Source organism: Bison bison, unplaced genomic scaffold (assembly GCF_000754665.1).
Source record: "Bison bison bison isolate TAMUID 2011002044 unplaced genomic scaffold, Bison_UMD1.0 scf7180017864289, whole genome shotgun sequence".
Lineage (NCBI taxonomy): Eukaryota > Metazoa > Chordata > Mammalia > Artiodactyla > Bovidae > Bison > Bison bison.
Genome location: NW_011494861.1, coordinates 15,451,798 through 15,471,530, shown reverse-complemented (window position 1 = coordinate 15,471,530; position 19,733 = coordinate 15,451,798). Strand labels below are relative to the sequence as shown.

Below are 19,733 nucleotides of genomic sequence, written 5' to 3'. Positions count from 1 at the left end.
TTCCTGGACTAGGGATCAAACCTGTGTCTCCTGCATTGGCAGGGGGATTCTTTACCACTACACTGGCAGGGAAACCCAGGAAAGGATTTTTGAAGAATGACAACTGCATGCATAAAGAAGATTAATAAATTTGATTAAATGAAAGTTAAAAATTAAGATAATGGCTCAAATACCACAAAAGTAAGAAGGAAAAGTGGTGGTGAAATGACATGATACCTGTAACACAAAATGATCTCCTACAAATCTATAAGAAAGAGAAGAACCAGTAGATACATGGATCAGACATGTAAACAATTCACCAAAGAAACACAAATGGCCAGCAAACATGTGAAACTATGTTCTGCTGCTGCTGCTGCTAAGTCGCTTCAGTCGTGTCCGACTCTGTGCGACCCCACAGACGGCAGCCCACCAGGCTCCCCCGTCCCTGGGGTTCTCCAGGCAAGAACACTGGAGTGGGTTGCCATTTCCTTCTCCAGTGCATGAAACTGAAAAGTGAAAGTGAAGTCGCTCAGTCGTATCCAACTCTTAGTGACCCCATGGACTGCGGCCCACGAGGCTCCTCCGTCCATGGGATTTTCCAGGCAAGAGTACTGGAGTGGGGTGCCATTGCCTTCTCCGATGTTCAGTTTCACTAATTGTTAAAGAAATGCAAATTAAAACCTGATTTTTTTTTTTAACTGTCAGAGGCTGAGACTAGCCAATGTTTAATAAGATATTGAAAAAAAGCCTTTTTTTTTAAAAAAAAATCAGTAGGAGTTATAATAGCTTTGGACATTATAAGAATTTCTAATATGCATACATTAGACTTAGTAATTCTGCTTTTGGTTATTTACACAGGTGTGAAGTATATGTATATAATTTTCTGTTACCACATTGTTTTAATAGCAAAAATTAGGGGCAACCTAAAGTATACTGACATAAAGGAATAGTTAAGATTTTGAAGTAGAGGAAGAAATTTACTAAGCAGTCATCAGTTAAGTTCAGTTCAGTTGCTCAGTCGTGTCTGACTCTTTGCCATATATAACCCTACTTCTGTAAATAATAATCTTATAAATGTAAGAATATTAAACTAGTGCATAAAGTGGAAAAATCTGTATTATATATCAAACTCTTAACAGTAGTTACTGTTGATGGGTGATCCCTCCCCAACCCCTACTCCAAAGTTTGTCTATGTGTGTCTATATATATACAGACATATATATATATATATAATACACACACACACACACAAGTTTCCAAGATGATAGCTAGAGCCATTGTTTCAAGAGAATTTCTAGAAAGTAATATGCTCAGAATCTTTTCCTTTTGTATCTTAAATACATTTTATTTCTTAATTTTTGCTTCCACAATTTTGGTTTTTGTTGTGCACCTTTGCTTTTTCTATAGATTTCGTAAAATGAACAAACGCCTGGTTCCTAGAAGACCCCTGAGTGCCTCTTTGGGTCAACTTAATGAGGTGGGCCTGCCTTCAACAGCTATCCTTCCGGAAGAAGGGGCAGTGGATCTGCCTAGCAGAAAAACCCCTGCTCTGCCGAATGGGATTGTATCAGCAGGGAATGCAGTAACACAACTGATTCCACGAGGGACAGACCCCCGCTACGAATCCAGTCTGAAACCAGGAAAGATCGATCACTTGAGCAGTAGTGCCCCTGGGTCCCCTCCTGACTTGTACGTTGTTTTTACTAACTTTTATTTAAAGTTTCTTTATTGACATAAAGTAGAAGGAAGAAAGAATAATCAGTGTTTTGTTTGGGGGAGGGGAAAACCCTTAACTGGAGGGCTCTATTCTGTTGTTTTTTATTTCTATTTCATGTGCCAGTGATTTTTTGAGAAACAGTATAGGTGACATAAGATCAAAGTTTGCAAAATTTCTGGAAAACAATGGTTATTGGAAGAAACCTGTTTCCCAAATTTTGGCAATTTTTTTAAACATGTAACAGTTTGTATACATTTAGAAATGTTTTTAAGACCTTAAACTTGACATGCAGACTCTTGCTCCCCTAGGCTAGAATCAGTCCCTAAGAGTATTTCTACCTTGCCTGTTAATCCGCATCCTGTACCTCCAAGAGGACCAACAGAGCTGCCCCCTATGCCTGTCACTAAACCTCTTCAGATGGTGGCGCGAGGTTCTCAGCTCTATCCAGCACAGCAGGCTGATGTTTATTACCAGGATCCTCGAGGAGCCGCTCCGCCATTCGAATCAGCACCTTATCAGCAGGGTAATGATCTTTCATTTATGTCACTCACTTTTCTTAGGAGTTGGAAGAATGATTTCAAGTAAGAGTGACCATATTTTCAGTAATCTCCTCAAAAAAATGCTTTTTTTTAATACTTGGGAAAAAACTGAAGTTATATGATCAGCTAAATAATACGAAATAAATGAAGTAGCAAAGCTAGGAAAACCAGTTTACCCTAACTGCTAGAAGCAGTTGTATATTAAAAGTGTTTACATATTTATGGAAATAAGTCCTTCAAGTAGACAATGGAAATTTGCTGAGGCACAGTATATATTTTCCTGACAAAAGTTTTCTTCAAGCATGAGAAAAGAATATAATATTATGGTGAATATAAATTAAACACACATGGTACATTTTTTCCTTTCAGTTGTCATGTAATATTTTTTTCTAGGTCCTGTAATATACATGAGAAAATGCAAGTACGTACTTCTAGAGAGTTTATAGTATAGAATCAATATTATAAAGAATAGAAAACTATATGCATGTTTGAAATGAGGTGTTCACTTGTGGTGGTGAATATTACTGTGGTAGAAATTAACTGCAAGACTCAAGGAAGATCATTGAGAACTTGAGGACTCAAAAGACTCAGGAAGAATGCCCTAAATAGAGGTTTTGGGAATAGAAAGGAAAATTTACAAATGGATTGTAAAGATGAGAGTCTAGAGTCAAGGAGGAGTAAGACTATTGTTAATCCAGGTGTGACTTGAGGTCTGGACTAATGTGGTGAGAAAATAGGAAGCAGGTATTTGAGAAAACAGACATAGCCAATTTTAATGGTAATACTAGGTATGGAGAATGAGTTTTCACATAATGTAATTCATGTTAAAAAAAAATAAACAATGAAGAAAATACATATAGGAAGCTTCTGTCCTGATTGCCAACAGAGGAGCTCATCAGTTGAGGCAAATGTCTTGAAATTGGGAAGCTACTGCCACAACTATTGGGTCGGGAACTCTAGGAGACTTTCCTGGCAGTCCAATGGTTGAGATTTCATGTTTCCACTGCAGAGGACACGGGTTCAGTCCCTGATTGGGGAACTAAGAGCCTACGTGCCTTTCAGCGTGGCCAAAAAAATAACTCTAGAGTTATGCAGTTAGCCACTCTATCTGTACCAGCAGAATGGATCTTTTGAGGGCCATATCTCTTTCCAGTTAACTCAGTCTCACATTCTAAACTTATGCAAATGAAAGATTTGTGGAACCTAAGCTTCAGGAAAATATAGTTCTTTTGCTTTCCAGTGTTTGCAGTATATTAGGCACACCAGAAAGATGATCAGAGAATCGAGAGAGCCAGTTTACTGTTGTAGACTGTGAATAGGTTGGTGTTTTCAATAATTTGGAAGGAGAATTTTTGCTTGATATTTTTCATAAATCTAGCCTGACTACATACCTAAGCAGAGGGGAAAACATCTAAAAAATGAGTGGATTTTTGATTCTTTGCTGTTGAAATATTTTAAAAGGAAAAGTCTTACATAGAAAAATAGATTGGCTGATTGTTGCTTTCGGTTGCTCTTTTGTACTGTACAGGTATGTACTATGCTCCACCTCCACAATGTGTGTCTCGTTTTGTCCGACCTCCACCATCTGCTCCTGAACCTGGTGCTCCCTACTTGGATCATTATCCACCATACCTCCAAGATCGTGTAGTAAACTCACAGTATGGCACACAGCCACAACAGTACCCTCCTATGTACCCACCACACTATGATGGCCGTCGAGTATACCCAGCTCAGTCTTATGCAAGAGAGGAGATTTTCCGAGAAAGTCCTATACCCATTGAGATTCCACCTGCAGCAGTGCCACCCTATGTACCAGAACCCAGAGAAAGATACCAACAAATGGAAGGTTACTATCCAGTGGCTGCACACCCAACTCAGATCAGACCTTCATACAACAGAGTATGCTGAGTTCTTTTTATTATTATTAATGTAGATTTAATTAGACTATTGCTTACAGCGATTTTCTGTTTAACCTTTTACCATGGTAATAAACCTTTGATCAGTTAATTCTTTTAAAAGAAAGCAACTTTTGTCACCTTTTCATAATCTTCATAGATTTAGGTTTTATTTATTTTTTGACTATTAAAAGGGAAATAAATTACTGCCCCACTCCCACTAACCCATCTTAGTTTCTGAAAATGTTAGATGGTTTTATTAATGTTTCTAGATTCATTTAGAAAGTATGGTCTCTGACAAAGAAAAAGAAACTTATATTTAGGTCTTTGGGAAGTCCTGAGAACTTTTAGGGGTTTTGTTTTGTTTTATTAAGTCTTGCTATTTCCAGATGTTAAGATGAGTATCAGTTCAGTTCAGTCGCTCAGTTGTGTCCGACTCTTTGCGGTCCCATGAATCACAGCAGATGAGTATACAGGCTAGTTATTCAAAATATGTGCTAAGTGAATCATTGTGTCCTGAAATTCTTTTTCAATTTATACTCATCTTTTCACTTCCAGGAGCCTCCGTACAGTCGGCTTCCGCCTCCTCCCCAGCCCCATCCTAGTCTAGATGAGTTACATCGAAGACGAAAGGAAATAATGGCACAGCTAGAAGAAAGGAAGGTTATCTCTCCACCTCCTTTTGCACCTTCACCAACATTGCCTTCTGCCTTCCATCAAGAGGAAGTAAGCTTGTGACTTTTTAGTCTCATTTATCAAATTTTCCTTTATCAGCGGTTTAAGTAATCTTCACCCTTCCCAAGATCATGAAGATATTTTTATGTTTTCTTCTGAAAGGTTTATTATTATTATTTTGATCTGTAATCCATCTAGAATTGATTTTTGTATATAATATCATAATCTGGTCATAGTCAAGTGACTGTATATGTTTCAGTTTCATTAATCTATTTCTCTGTCCTTCTACCAACATCACACTGTCTTCATGTGGTGATGTGTGTTTTCCAGTTTTGGTCTTCAGGTTTATCTTTGCTGTTCTTTGTCCTTGGAAATTCCAAACATACTTTAGAATCAGCATGTGGATGTCCACAGAAATATCTGCTGCAGTTTTTATTAGAATTACATCGAATCTCTGGATCTGCACAACCCACTATGCTAACCACTAGCCATATATGGATAATGATACCTAAATTAAGCCTAATCTGAGTTCCCTGGTGCTATAAGCATAAAACATATATTGGATTTGAAGATTTAGTACCCCCTCAAAAATATTTCAGTCAGTCAGTCAGTTCAGTCGCTCAGTTGTGTCTGACTGCGACCCCGTGAATTGTAGCACGCCAGGCCTCCCTGTCCATCACCAACTCCCGGAGTTCAGTCAGACTCACATCCATTGAGTCAGTGATGCCATCCAGCCATCTCATCCTCTGTTGTCCCCTTCTCCTCAGTAATACATTTATATTAATTTATATAGTCTATATAATAATTATGATTATATGTAATATATATTAATTACATGTTAAAATTATACTACTTTGGATTATTAAGTTAAATAAAAGGTATTGTTAAAATTATTTAACAATTTAACCTCTTCTCCAGGGGATCTTCCCCTCCCAGGGATTGAACCTGGGTCTCCTTTGTTGCAGGCAAATTCTTTACTGTCTCAGCTACCAGAAAAGTCCCCTTTTCACTTTGGATTATTAAATGTATTGTTAAAATGAATTTTATATTTTTATTTTTTAATGTGCCTATTAAAAAATTTTACATATGTGGGTCAGTTATATTTTTCACTGGACAGTGTTGCTTTAGATCCATTTGAGGAGAAGTAACATCTTTCTAGTAGTGAGTCTCTACGAATATGGTATACTCTCCATTTTCTTGAATATTCTTTAATTTCTCTCAATAATGTCCTACCTTGTATGGTTTTCAGTGTCTTTCACATCTTTCATTAAACTTATTACTAGAAAACTAATGTTTTTGAAGATGTTTTAAATGGAATCCTTTTTGAAGTTTCATATTCTCTTTGTTCTTATTACAGAAAAATTAAGTAGATTTTTATGAATTTGATCCTTGTGTTCAGCAGCTTTGGTAGATTTCCCTATTAATTCTTGTATTTGTTAGTGGATTCTTTTGGATTTTTGTGTTCTCTATGAATGGTGACCATTTTGCTTTCTCCTTTTCTATTCTTAAGTATTTTCTTTTTCTTATTAGTTATGTAAGCTAGATCTCCAGTGTAATATTAGAAAGAGAGATGATGATAGATTTTCTTATTTCTGGTCTTTGAGCAAATGAAACTTCTAACAGTTTAACGTTATGATGTTTGCTGTCAGCTTTTTCATAGGTAATCTTTATCAGATTAATAAAGTTTCCTTGTATTTCTAGTTTTAGACTATTTTTATAACTGAGACGTGTCTAAGTTTTGTTGAACTCAATAGCGAGGAAAGCAGTAGGATGATAAGGTTAATTCAAATACAAGAGACAGGTTAATATAGGTAGTAAAAGGCAGAAAAACACTGAAATAGAGTTACTAGAATAAACTGTTGAATAGTTGAATAAACTAGAGAGTAATAAACAATAATTTCAAGGTTATCAGTATTTCAACAAGACAATGCTAAAAGTTATTATGAGTATTATCTTACTATCTTTTTAATGTCTACAGGTTTTATTAACACTTCTAATGTCTTACTAGGAATTTATCATCAATTTTATCTCTTCAGAAAGCTATCTTTTTGCTTTGTTGATCTTATGTATTTATTTTGGCTTGTTGTTATACATACTGCCTCAGTTCAGTGTGTATAGCCATTTTAAGTCAAATAGATTTTTTTCATATGGGTGCAGTTTATCTTATGTAAGGAAAATGTCTTACATGCTTTACGTGTAGAATTATAATTCTAAACAGTATTTCTAAGCAATGAAAGTTGAAAAGTAAAGTATACCATATTGCATATAATAAACAGTAAACTTTGGGATGTATGAAAGTAAAATTACTAAAGATAGTTCACAGTATCTAGCTTTCCTGTCTAAACACTGTATGAATTTTCCACAATAATGTAGGTTAGGTTAATTAGTAAAGCTGTAACATCTTCTCTTAATATCATTTTACTTGTAAAGGATAAACATGACATGATATTTTTTCAAAACCTGACTATTAGAGACATCCCTGAGCTTTGTTATGCAATACCATTTTTTGAGAAATACGGAAAGCAATATGACACCATGAAAAGTGAGCCAGTTTTAGAATGAAATACACTTATCTGTCACGTTCAGCTTTGTGGCTCAGATCTTTCGTAAGTTACTTAGCTTTCCTTAACCTTGAGGCTCAGGTTTCTCTATTTGTAAATCAAGCATAACAAAACCTACCTCATAGTGGTGTGGTGAAAATTAAATATGACACAAGGCATCTGGCACATAGTGGGCATTCAGTAAATAATAACTTTGTATTTTTTTTTATTTCTAAAAAGTAATAATGTGTGACTGTTAAGGAACTTTAGAATTTGTCTCATTAATAACATAAAGCTATATAATTAAACTTCAGTTCTGATTATTACAACCCCACATATAGTTATACTAAACTGATACATTATGAAAATAATGTAACATAGAAATTTCTCCAAAATCTCATTTTCTGTATCATTGTCAGTTTATTATATTTCAACTTTTTAATATGTATTTCAACTTTTCTGTACATGAACTAACCTATCATTATATTTTTTAATAGGATTATTTAGTAATTACATCTTTAGGTTTTGTGTTTTGCATATTTTTGGTTTTTGTTTTTACTTAACCAATTATCTTGCATGTCTTGCTGTTGGAGGCAGAAAATGGTCTTGTTAGTAGACCATGTCTTTTAAAAAACTAGTTGTTTTATACAAAAGTTGTGTGTGGAGAAGACATGTAAAAAAGAGATGGGATTTTTAAAATAGAAGTAGGACAGAAAAAAATGGGAAGAAGTTATACACAATGGAAACAGGAGTTGTGCTTGAAAATGAGTGGTATTTATGAACAGCAGATCCTTCTGCCATTGCAGAAGACCAGAATGATGACTCAGAAAATAGAATTTTTTATTTTATTTTTTTTTCAGTATAGGGGAAGCATAGAGCCATTTAAATGTACCAGTATCCCCCTGGAGTGTTAGTATGCCAGTATATACATCTGTGATAAAGTGAGGGCAATTTAATAGTGTCCTAGCACTCCTTATACTGGTATAACCTTGGTCAGATCACCCATGTTGTCTCACCTGGACTTGAAGAACATATGAGATAGTGTAAGCACTTAGAAGGCTGTAAAAGGTTACACAAATGTGAATGTAAGTAAAAATACATCAGACTTAGAATACCTATTTGGTTATTATATAACTTCAGAGCTCATCTTAAGAAAATTTGGAATCTTCACTTCATTGAATCATTCAACATAAGGACCAGATTTTATTCAAGATACAAGTTGTTGCTATTAAAGAGATTCAGGGAAAAAGTCATTATGTCATCATGTACTTAAATAGAACATTTATGATTACATTTTAAAGAGTGTTTAGTGCTCTTGTTTACCTGAAATATTATTGAAAGAAACATTAAAAAGAGTCTAGCAAAACCAGGGCCTAGTACTTATTTGCTTAAATGTTAACTTAATCTGTTGAGAAAGGGGATGAGCAAATTGCTTCAAAAATCCTAATTTGATTCTTTGAAAGATTTTGAGATACTTCGTTTTGACTTTGTGTTAACAAAATGTAATGGCTCAACATCAGTTTTTGTTTGTTTTACATTTTTCATAGTCAACAAAAATCTTCTATTGTGACACAAATCAAATAACCATTATTTTGTTGCTTTAGCATGCTGTTCTAAAGAAATTCCTGCTTTCTCGGTGTTGTTACTCATAGACCTATTTCCTATTTTGTTTCCTTTTTCTTTTTTCTATCTCTAGTTTTTGGATGAAGACTTGAAGGTAGCTGGGAAATACAAAGGAAATGATTATAGCCAGTATTCACCCTGGTCATGTGACACTATTGGCTCCTACATTGGAACCAAAGATGCAAAACCTAAAGATGTTGTGGCAGCAGGGAGTGTGGAAATGATGGTATGTGTAACAACTGAGCCATAGTTCTATACTGTGTGATTGAATTATATTTAAAACCTTTTTGATTTCTTTTATAATTCTTAACTCTTAAGTTTAAACAATAAAGTTGAATCTAGTGAACAACACTAGTTTTTGTGTCACAATTATAGTTACTTAGCTTCAAATAAGCTGTGGTATACCGAAATGTATTACACTAAAATCATTTTATTTTTTAACAAAAGTAGGGTAACACCAGTGTATCTAATACTCAAGCTTAAAATATATGACTATTTTATCTTAATTGCTTCTTTATCCTTTAAAGAAATAAAACTTTACCTAAGTAATTAAATCCGACTTTCTATACCTTCCTAATCTCATTTTCTGCTCCTCTCCTTCCCTGGAGTTAAGGTAAATCCTATCCTGAATTGAGAGTTTATCATTTCATGGATACTTTTATTGACTTATAAACAATTTTGTTTTGAATATTTATAGACCTTATACATATTATAAATTTCAGCCTATGTTTTCTTTCAGCATTGTTTTTTGAGATGTATCCAAATTTATATCTAAGTCCAAATTCATTCATGTTCACTTCTTTTATCAGATACCATTTATGATAACTGATAATCATACAATAAATAAATATAATTGTTTATTCATTTTCGTGTTGATATTTTTAGGCTGTTTTTGATCTTTTATTATTATCTACAGTGCTACAGTAAACATTCTTGCCTATGTTTCCTTGTTTACATGGATGAAATTTATGTTTAGGAGTAGTGTTAATGAGTTAAAGGTATGCCTTGACTTTTTTTTTTTTTTTTACTATTATTCTTAAGCCATTTGCCCTTATTAATTCTAAGAAAGGTTCCCTGGGTTGTAAGATATAGATTTTCAAAGAGGAAGACTTGTCCAGCAGGTTGAGAGAAGACCAGTTCTTGGTAATAGAAAAGCAAGACTTAGATGCCAGTATAGCTGTAAATGAGTGAAGTAGCATCTATAGCATGAATATGATTAGATGCCAGGCAATAAAAAAAGAAAGAGAAAGAAAGGAATATAGAGGAGAAAAAAGCAGAAAGGAACCTTTTGCTTTTCTGTAGTGGGTTTAGGGCAACATTGTTTTTAGGCCATAAAAAACAGCCTCTCTAAGAACAGGAATGAGATAAGGAGGCAGAGTAGATAGAAACCCTTGTTTCAGAAAGAGTAATTAAAATAAGTTTTATAAATTACTGAAGAATAAAAATGTTGTCCAACCTAACCTACATGTTATTGAACATTTCCCAAATGGATAAAAATCTCCCCCAGTGTTTTTCAAACATGAGTCTGGATGTGAATTCTGATCCTTAGAATTTAACCCAAGGATCTGTTAAAGGTCAAGTTCTAATTCAGTAAGACTGGGATGAGACCTGAAATTCTGCATTTCTAGTGAGTTCTGTAGTGATGCTGTTGCTTCTGGACTTTGGGCTATACTTTGGGCTTCCCTCGTGGCTCAGCTGGTAAAGAATCGCCTACAATGTGGGCGACCTGGGTTCAATGCCTGGGTTGAGAAGATCCCCTGGAGAAGGGAATGGCTACCTACTCCAGTATTCTGGCCTGGAGAATTCCATCGACTATGAAGTCCATGGGGTCACAAAGAGTCAGACACGATTAAGTGACTTTCACTTCACTTTAAGTAGCAAGGGTCAGACAGTTCAGTTTCCATTTATCTTTCTGACTGTAATCCCTTTTAAAAGCCTATGTTGGCACATATTTTTAAAGAATGTTTATATATATCTATTTGAATGTGTACATATATATATTTGTATATGTGTGTGTGTGTGTGTGTGTGTGTGTGTATGTATACTGGATAATGATGTAAAAAATATTTCTGATGATGTAGAAAAAAATACCATTATAGGGAGTGATCAGAGATTCAAAAGGTAGTGTTTTATATGACAACTAAAAGCAACCAATGATTTTAGTTTTTACCAGTAAATTATTACAGAGCTAAAGGAAATTATGTTAGAGATCTAAGTGAGGGGTGGATTTCTCATTGCATTTTTTCTCAGAATGTGGAGAGTAAAGGAATGAGAGACCAGCGATTGGACCTTCAGAGAAGAGCAGCAGAAACCAGTGATGATGATCTCATCCCATTTGGAGACCGACCAACAGTATCTCGGTTTGGTGCCATTTCTCGAACTTCCAAAACGATCTATCAGGGTGCTGGCCCAATGCAGGCTATGGCACCTCAGGGAGCTCCCACAAAATCTATTAACATTTCAGGTAATCAGATGTAATCAGATTTTAGAGGGTTCATATTCACAACTGTCAACACTGCCTTCTCCCTATTTACCATCAGTGCTCTTCATAATTTTCAGGGGCAGTAGTCTGCAAAGTTTTCTGTGGAATTAGCCCTGTAGAAAAGTAATTATAACCTGGGGAATTATAGGGGTACAAACTAAAATATCTGTATATGAGGGATAACCTATGTGTTTTTTAATAGTTTTATTGTTTTTGTTAAAATAACACATCTTATTTTTAAAAAATTCATACCAGAGGAAAAATTACAAAGACTGATATTTTAGTGGGGAAAAAGCAAACATCAATACCCTATTACCATTTTGGTAGCCATCTTTGAAGATAACTGTACAGAATATAGTTTTGACTTTTAGATTGTGACTACCTGAAAAGGAGAATCAAATCCACGAATTGCATCATTTCACTGTAAATTACTCTCTTACAGATTATGGTCCATATGGAACTCATGGTGGCTGGGGAGGTTCTCCATATTCACCTCATCAAAACATACCTTCTCAGGGACACTTCAGTGAGAGGTATTATGTCATTCTTATTACTTTTATAAACCTTTAGAATTACTCAACTTGCTTTGTTTTTCTGATCAATAGTATTTTTTTTAATAAAATGTAAAATTTATTCCACATTTTCCTTCCCACCAAAGGGAGAGAATATCTATGTCAGAAGTGGCTAGTCATGGAAAACCCCTTCCGTCTGCTGAGAGGGAACAGCTACGACTAGAATTACAGCAGCTAAACCATCAAATTAGCCAACAGACCCAGCTACGTGGACTAGAGGTAAAAGCTTAGAAATATTCCAGTTTTTAAAGCTTCTCAAAGAGATTTTAAAAGGAGGAACTTTTGAGGTTCAATGAACCTCAAACTTTAAAGTCTTTTTCTTAAGAGTTAGTATAGGTGTCCATTTTTCAAAGAATTTTAATACTTTGAAGTTTTCAGACTTTAGGAAATTTAGAATTTCTATTATCTGAGAATAGAAAACATGTTTTATATGTTATTATATATTATATATAAACTCCTTTTATATTTTTATACTGTATAATATTTTAGATAATCTAAATTTCCTAGATTATCTAAAATATTAAATAAAATAAAATATATAAAAGGAGCTTATATTCCCTGATAACACATTTAAGTTGAGGGTATACTATATAGTTTTTTAATCAACAGATGCTTTTAACTTAAATTTTGTTTTTTAATTTCTCACATTTTCTTTAATTTTAAAAAATTTCTCTCACTTTTATTCCTTAGTATCTTTAGTAGAAGCTCACAACTTTGACCTAAAAAAAAAAAAATCCTCTACATAATAACAATACCTTTCATTAATATAGTTTTTTCACTTTATAAATTATTATTACATATCTTATTTGACCCATATGGGTTCCTGACACGTAGATTGGGCAGGTGGTATTTTCCTCCCTTTTTGGTTGAAGGATATGAATTTCACAGAGATTGAACATGAGCCCAAGTCTTCATACTCTAAGTTCACTGTTTTTTCCACCATGCTGTCTAGTACTTAAGAGAAACAGAATGTCAGAAGACAAAAAATTCTTGAAGTTCTTTAAGTGCCACATCAGGAAGACTAGGTTTTGTTTATATTATCCTTTGGATTGGAACATAGACTTTGAATATGAAAAGCTAAAGACATTCTAGTGATAAATGCATTGCTCTCTTCTGAAGAAAAAGATACTCTTAGAACGTTAGTCTTTATCTTTCTACCAGGATCTTTAATAATATGTAAGGCATTGCTTTGGAAATAAATTTCTAACTGATTCTGTCTTAGACTTTCTTATTAGCAAGACCAATAGGTAGGATGTTTTGTGTGTTTATTTTTGAGCTTATTTTTGAGCATGTGTCTGGCTTATACTCTTGAGTAAGTGATAAAGTTTAGAAATATAAACCTGTATAGTATTCATGTTTGTCTCCTTTTTCCATTGCTTTATTTACCTTGGTCCAAAACTTCTTGCTAATTCCTATTGTAAGAAAAAAGAATGCTATGTTTATTATGTTCATCTTCAGGTAACTAGTTATTAAAGATTTGGACCTTTAACTTCATAAAATATAATTCTTTACCTTACTATTTCATGGCTTTTTATCTTAGTTGAAATTTCCTAGACTGATTTTCTGTTCCAGAAAATTTCAGCATTGTTTAACTCACTGTGGTTAAAAGTCCTTGTCATAATTGAAGTTTCATTGAAAGAAATTATAGAATTTATTTCAGAGAAAATTCAGTTAAAAAAGAAAAAGCACATTTATAGTTTTTTTCCCCCACATTTATAGTTGACTTCTCTCTTTCAGTTAAAAAAGAAAAAAAAAAAAAGCATGTTTATAGTTTTTTCCCCCCACATTTATAGTTGACTTCTGTCTTAAATAAGAAAAGAAGAGCGACTTAAACCAAAGATTAAATTACTGTTCACCAAGTTTAAATCCCCCATCTTCTTCCTTTTTTATTCAAATGGTATTCAAAGAAACAGTGCCTTATAGTTGCATCGATTTTATTGCAAATATATATGAGTAATAAGCTACTTAAGGCTGTGGTCTGGAATTGGGCCTGGTCATTCTATGCTTGGTGTGAAATGTGTTGAGCTGTGTATGTGCTTGGCTTTATGCACTAGGCTGTTAGTAACAGACTGGTGTTGCAGAGGGAGGCGAACACCTTGGCAGGCCAGTCACAGCCCCCACCACCACCACCTCCAAAATGGCCTGGAATGATTTCAAGTGAGCAGTTGAGCTTGGAACTGCACCAGGTGGAAAGGGAAATTGGGAAGAGAACCCGGGAACTGAGTATGGTAAGTGTTACTGTGGAAAGAGAGAGGGAAGGTGAAAGGAAACCCTGTGTGTAGTTGTGTCACTGAACGTGTGGCTCTAGAGTTCTAGAATCATCTAGAGCTATAAAATCATCACCCCAAGGCTAAAATGAGTGATTAATACTTAGAAAGAGTGTCGTGAAAATGGACTGCCTTCTTATTTTATCACTTTTCTCCTCATTTATCTATTGGTTTGAGTGTGGTTTTTGTCTTAGATTTCTGTATTTATAATAAAGTTTCAAGGAAAACAGGGTGATTATCTGAAAGTTACTATATTTCTGTTAAACATGTTGGTTAAGGAAGCAGAGGGGATGGCATTTTTTGCAATGCTATGTTATCCAAGGGCTTCCTTGAAGCTCAATTGGTAAAGAATCTGCCTGCAATGCAGGAGACTCTGGTTAGATTCCTGGGTTGGGTCAGGAAGATCTGCTGGAGAAGGGGTAGGTTCCCATCCAGTATTCTTGGGCTTCCCTTGTGGCTCAGCTGGTAAAGAATCCACCTGCAATGCAAGAGACCTGGGTTTGATCCCTGGGTTGGGAAGATCCCCTGGAGAAGGGAAAGGCTACCCACTCCAGTATATTCTGGCCTGGAGAATTCCATGGACTGTGTAGGCCATGGGATCGCAAAGAGTCGGACATGACTGAGTGACTTTCACATCATATGTTATACAAAGGTATATTACCAAGTAACATTTCTAGGTTTCACAGCCCTTAAGTTATTGATGACCTTTTTTTTGTCATGAATGAAATGCTATCAGCACATTCTTTCCTGTGGAATTGAATCCACAGATATGCTTAGGATTTATGTTATGGTACATGAACACTCATTTCAGTAAATTTTGAATCTTAGGTGATTGAAACATTCCTTCAGATTGCATGGTAATTGATATTTCTTTTTGATGTTGTTGCATAGTTTTCACATTCTTTTAAAGGAAATACATGGGGCTTATTTGTTTTCCTGTTTTCAATAAATGTATTATAGATACTTACTATACTTTGACTTGATTTTTCTGAATCATCAGTTTTCCTATGAGATTTTCCAATGTTAACATGAGACATTGCCCCCTTATTGCCCATCTTGGATGATGAGCAAGTGGACCATACTCCACTATATTTTTGTGTTGTTGTTCTTTTAATCTGCCTGTTTCTTTCGTCATTTTACATAACTAAATATGATTTCTGTTCATCATTTTGTATTACTTGTAGCTGGTTTCTCCTCCATCAGCACTATTAAATAGAAGATAATCAAATTTATTTCCTTTTCTTTCAAAGGAGAACCAGTGTTCTCTGGATGTGAAAAGCAAATTGAATACAAGTAAGCAAGCAGAAAATGGACAACCAGAACCACAAAATAAGGTTCCAGCTGAGGACCTTACGTTAACATTCAGGTAAAGAAAGGGACACTTCCATATAGTCTCATACAGTCATGATAGAAGCACTCTCATAAATATAATTTGATTTTTACAATATCATTATTTTGTATACTTTGAGAAAATAATATTTTTGCATAAATTTGGGGGTTAATAAAGGGGCTTCCTTAGTGGCTCAGTGGTAAAGAACCTGCCTGTCAGTGCAGGAGAAACAGGTTCAATCCCTGGGTTAGAAGATCCCCTGGAGAAGGAAATGACACACCACTCCAGTATTCTTGCCTGGAAAATGCTGTGGATAGAAGGAACCTGAAGTGCTACAGTCCATGTGGTCACAAAGAGTTGGACACGACCTAGCAACTAAACAACAAAAAGGAGTTAATAAAACTTATTTTAGAATCGAGTCAAGGTTGAATTATCAGTTAATATCTAGGAAATGAAATTTTCTGCTTCCATCTCCTTCTTCGCCTTGTTTTATAATTTATTTAAAACCATTGTTAACATTTTGATGTATATATACCCTTAAGTGTGCGAGCATTTAGCCTCTTTCACCCACATACCCCCTGTTCTGTCCCACCTGGTTTTTAATTTGGTCTGTCCATATCACCCATTAGTCTTCTACAGGCACAGAAGAATACATATCGACTATTATGAACAACCCTGCAAAAAATATATTGTAGTTAATTCTTTGTACATCTTGCACCTTAGGATATTTTACAACTAGGGCACTTTGAGGCTTTTAATGCATAGTCCTGAGTTGCCTTCCTGATGATATACAACAACAATTTCTAATGCTCTGTTGCTTCCAGGCTTAAGTTTTTGTCTGTTTAAATCCATGTGTTATCTTGTCCTATTAAACCTGCTAAAGCAGGGGTCAGCATTTTTCCTAAAGGCCAAATAGTGAATATTTAAAATTATTAGTCTTACTATCCATGTCAGAACTCTCAGTTCTGCTGTTGTAATGTGAAAGCAGTCATAGACAATATGTAAACAGATGGGCAGGCTGTATTCCAATAAAACTTTATTTATAGAAACAGCTAAACAAAACAGAAACCAGTCACCTAGCTTGTCTTGGTTTGCCAACCCATATGCTAAAATAAAGCATGGATATAGAGCTATAAATTAAAGTTTGAAAGCCATTCACGTATTTTCCAAAGTGCTATATAGAAAGGCCCTGTTGATTTTATTCTACTAATAATCAGTTTTCTCTCTCTCCTCTTTTAAAATTCCAACTCGTTTTTTTTTTTTTTTTAAATGTTAACAGTGACGTGCCTAATGGATCAGCATTGACACAAGAGAATATCAGCCTCCTGTCCAACAAGACCAGCTCTCTGAACCTGTCAGAGGACCCTGAGGGAGGAGGGGACAATAATGACTCCCAGAGATCAGGAGTTACATCCAGTTCTACTCCATAAAATATGAGGAGTCCTACCTTTATCTTCTGCTCCTAACCAATCTGTGGGGCATAGGGGTAGGAGAACAGATAACTTCTTAACCTTTCTCTGAGGGTGGTCAGAGAAATCCAGGAAAAGCACCGGAGGCAATGTGCACAAACACCACTACTAAAAACAAACCCTGCACATAGTTCACAGTAATGCATTTTTTAATTTAAAGAAAAAGAAAATTAGCAGTATCTGCAAGCAATTCAGATTAAATTTGTTTTTGTTCTGTGAATGAACTTTATTTTAATAACTTTGGACGCCTTGGATCCAGGGCTTTAAAAAAAAAAGAAGATATTATATATACACTCTGTTTGATTAATTGTATGATCTTAATGAAGTAGGTTTTTCTTGTATTTTGGTATTATTACATACCCAGTGTATAATTCCATATCCCCAATCCTTTCCAGCTCTCACAACCCCATAAATTACCACAGACTAAAAGCCCCGGCCATTCTGAGAATTCTGTGGTGCTTGAGAATTAGTAATAGACTAGTTATTAGAAAATGTGCAGCAAAGCAACTTTTCCAAGAGCCATTATTTGGAAGCTATAATTTGCTTTCTTTCTGGGTCACAAGCTTCATGTGTAGGGAGGTTTTTCATATGGCATTAAAACTTTCTGTTGTTGCTCAGGAGGGCTTTATTTCTGTTTTTTTGTTTATATCAGCTTTTCAGAGAAATAATTACCAATTAATTTTTGAAGACCTCATTTTCATATCATGAACCACTTTCATTCTCTTAATGTAATCAGAAATCCAAGTCAATTTTAGACTGCTTGATTAGATTTAAATGGAAATTATTTTAAGGATGAACTATAATTTATTAGCACTGAAAATACATATTTAGTTCATTACCTATATTGAGCTGATGACTGGAAATTCAGAGCAATCCTTTTCCAAGTTGAACTTCTGAAATAATAGAATATTCAAAAACCAGGATAATCCATCATGTTTTAAAACTGCTCAACACTTGATTGAACTTAAAATGAGCAGAGCTACATTATTTCAATGAATGTTTTGTTTTACTCTCAAAAACCAAAAGTACAAAATTCCTATATACTGGAGCCCCTGGCTTTCAAGGAGATTTGGCAAATGAGAACTGCCTGAATCTTAAGGATAGTTTACAAATTGATCGGTAGTTGCCTTTTGGAATCATTAGCGCAAGTAGGTAGTAAGTACCTAGAAGTCAATTTTTGTAGTCTTGGCTTCACTATACTGAAAAGACTTTTCATGAAAATGTTGAAGAGAATAAGGAATAATTTTTCTCATTTAGTTCTGCTGCACATATTCTGATGCCACATGTCTATACTGAACTAAGACCATATAAAATGTGTTTAGTGGGGATTATTTGACATAGTCACCCACCGTATCCCTATGTTTGCCTGATTTTCTAGAAATTTCCCTTTCTGGATTATACTAAAACAGAAAGCACTGGTTATGTAATAAGTTACTGCATTGCTTTGGTTGGGTAAAAGCAAGAGTTTGTATTTTTCTTGTTTCTTATTTTCTTAACCCGTAACTCCTGCTGAGGTCATAACCACCTCAGTCTAAGCTCTGTGTCTATCGTACTATTAAATGAAACAAATGGGGGGTAAGGGAGGGGGGAGGGTAATACAGTCCTGCCATTGCCTACCAGTAGGAGAGTCCAAACAGAACACTCTTTTGAGTAGCAATTATTTAATTTGCCCAGTCAAGGCACCGTGTTTATATACTATTTCACATTGAATTTGATTATGCCCTACAGACCTGGCTGGTCAAGGATTTGATATACACATATTGGCTTGGGATTCGAGCTTTCTTTTTTATTTAAATAAAAATTTATATATATATATTATATATATACATATATACATAGCTATATCTGTATATATATTGGGTATGTTTTATGGATTTTTTCGCATGAGCGCAGCTGTTGCGATAAAATGACTGATTGGGAGGTAGAAGCACTGAATGAAGATGAGGCATTTTATCAGTTGATATCCATGTTTTCCTATTTTTTAAAAATACATTTGCTTTTTTGCCTTTTTTCGTTTATTTTGCTTAAAACCCTCTTACATTTACTATTTAAGTACTTATTGTTTTGGGGAGGAGAAGGAGAGAAATTTTATGTCTGACAGAGTCCTGAGATTTTTATAATTTCTCTCTCTAACCATAAAAGGCAACATTCTTGGCCTCTAACCTTCTGTAGGCAGATTTGGGCAGATCTTATTTCTTCTTTGGACATGTTAAATAATTCCTAAATTTTAGGAGCAGTTGGTTCAGTTTGGAATTCAGAATGATTCTGGTATTAAAAAGAAATTTATGGGTGTTGATTTTGTTGAAATATGGAGTAAAAGTAAAATTCCATTTTGGGTATCTGTTGAAACTCCTAATAACTCAACTTCTGTTGTTCTTGTTTATTTCCTTCAAATACACTCATTCTTTCACCATTTTGATTTTGTAAGCTAGGTAGAAAGAGAGATTAATTTATGTTTTCCTATTCTGAATAAAACCAGAAAAGCCAGTGTTTGGAACTGACTTAAAATAGTCTCTCTTTTTAAGGTATTTTCATGGAGTGAGGATGCAGATCTCTTAAATTATAGCCTTAATTCTAGCTATACCTCTCTAAGACCCCACCCTTTAGAGGAAGTCTGGGTGGGTAGAACAGCAAGAGGAAGCTAT

The 19,733-nt window shown here is 34.7% G+C and overlaps 1 protein-coding gene across 4 annotated transcripts in view; it reads left to right on the top strand.

The window, feature by feature from the left end:
- Window positions 1-19,733, top strand: part of RC3H1 (ring finger and CCCH-type domains 1) — a 63,499-nt gene that overhangs the window by 38,937 nt on the left and 4,829 nt on the right. For 3 of the 4 annotated variants that reach the window (XM_010850082.1, XM_010850083.1, XM_010850081.1), the window contains 11 exons: window positions 1,387-1,668; window positions 2,005-2,219; window positions 3,764-4,134; window positions 4,689-4,856; window positions 9,042-9,194; window positions 11,219-11,432; window positions 11,893-11,983; window positions 12,109-12,241; window positions 14,077-14,250; window positions 15,540-15,655; window positions 16,899-19,725. In XM_010850082.1, coding sequence (XP_010848384.1) covers window positions 1,387-1,668; window positions 2,005-2,219; window positions 3,764-4,134; window positions 4,689-4,856; window positions 9,042-9,194; window positions 11,219-11,432; window positions 11,893-11,983; window positions 12,109-12,241; window positions 14,077-14,250; window positions 15,540-15,655; window positions 16,899-17,049 — 2,068 coding nt within the window. In that variant the 3' untranslated portion in view covers window positions 17,050-19,725. The remainder of the gene's footprint in view (window positions 1-1,386; window positions 1,669-2,004; window positions 2,220-3,763; window positions 4,135-4,688; window positions 4,857-9,041; window positions 9,195-11,218; window positions 11,433-11,892; window positions 11,984-12,108; window positions 12,242-14,076; window positions 14,251-15,539; window positions 15,656-16,898; window positions 19,726-19,733) is intronic. The other variant, XM_010850084.1, reaches the window with a different exon arrangement.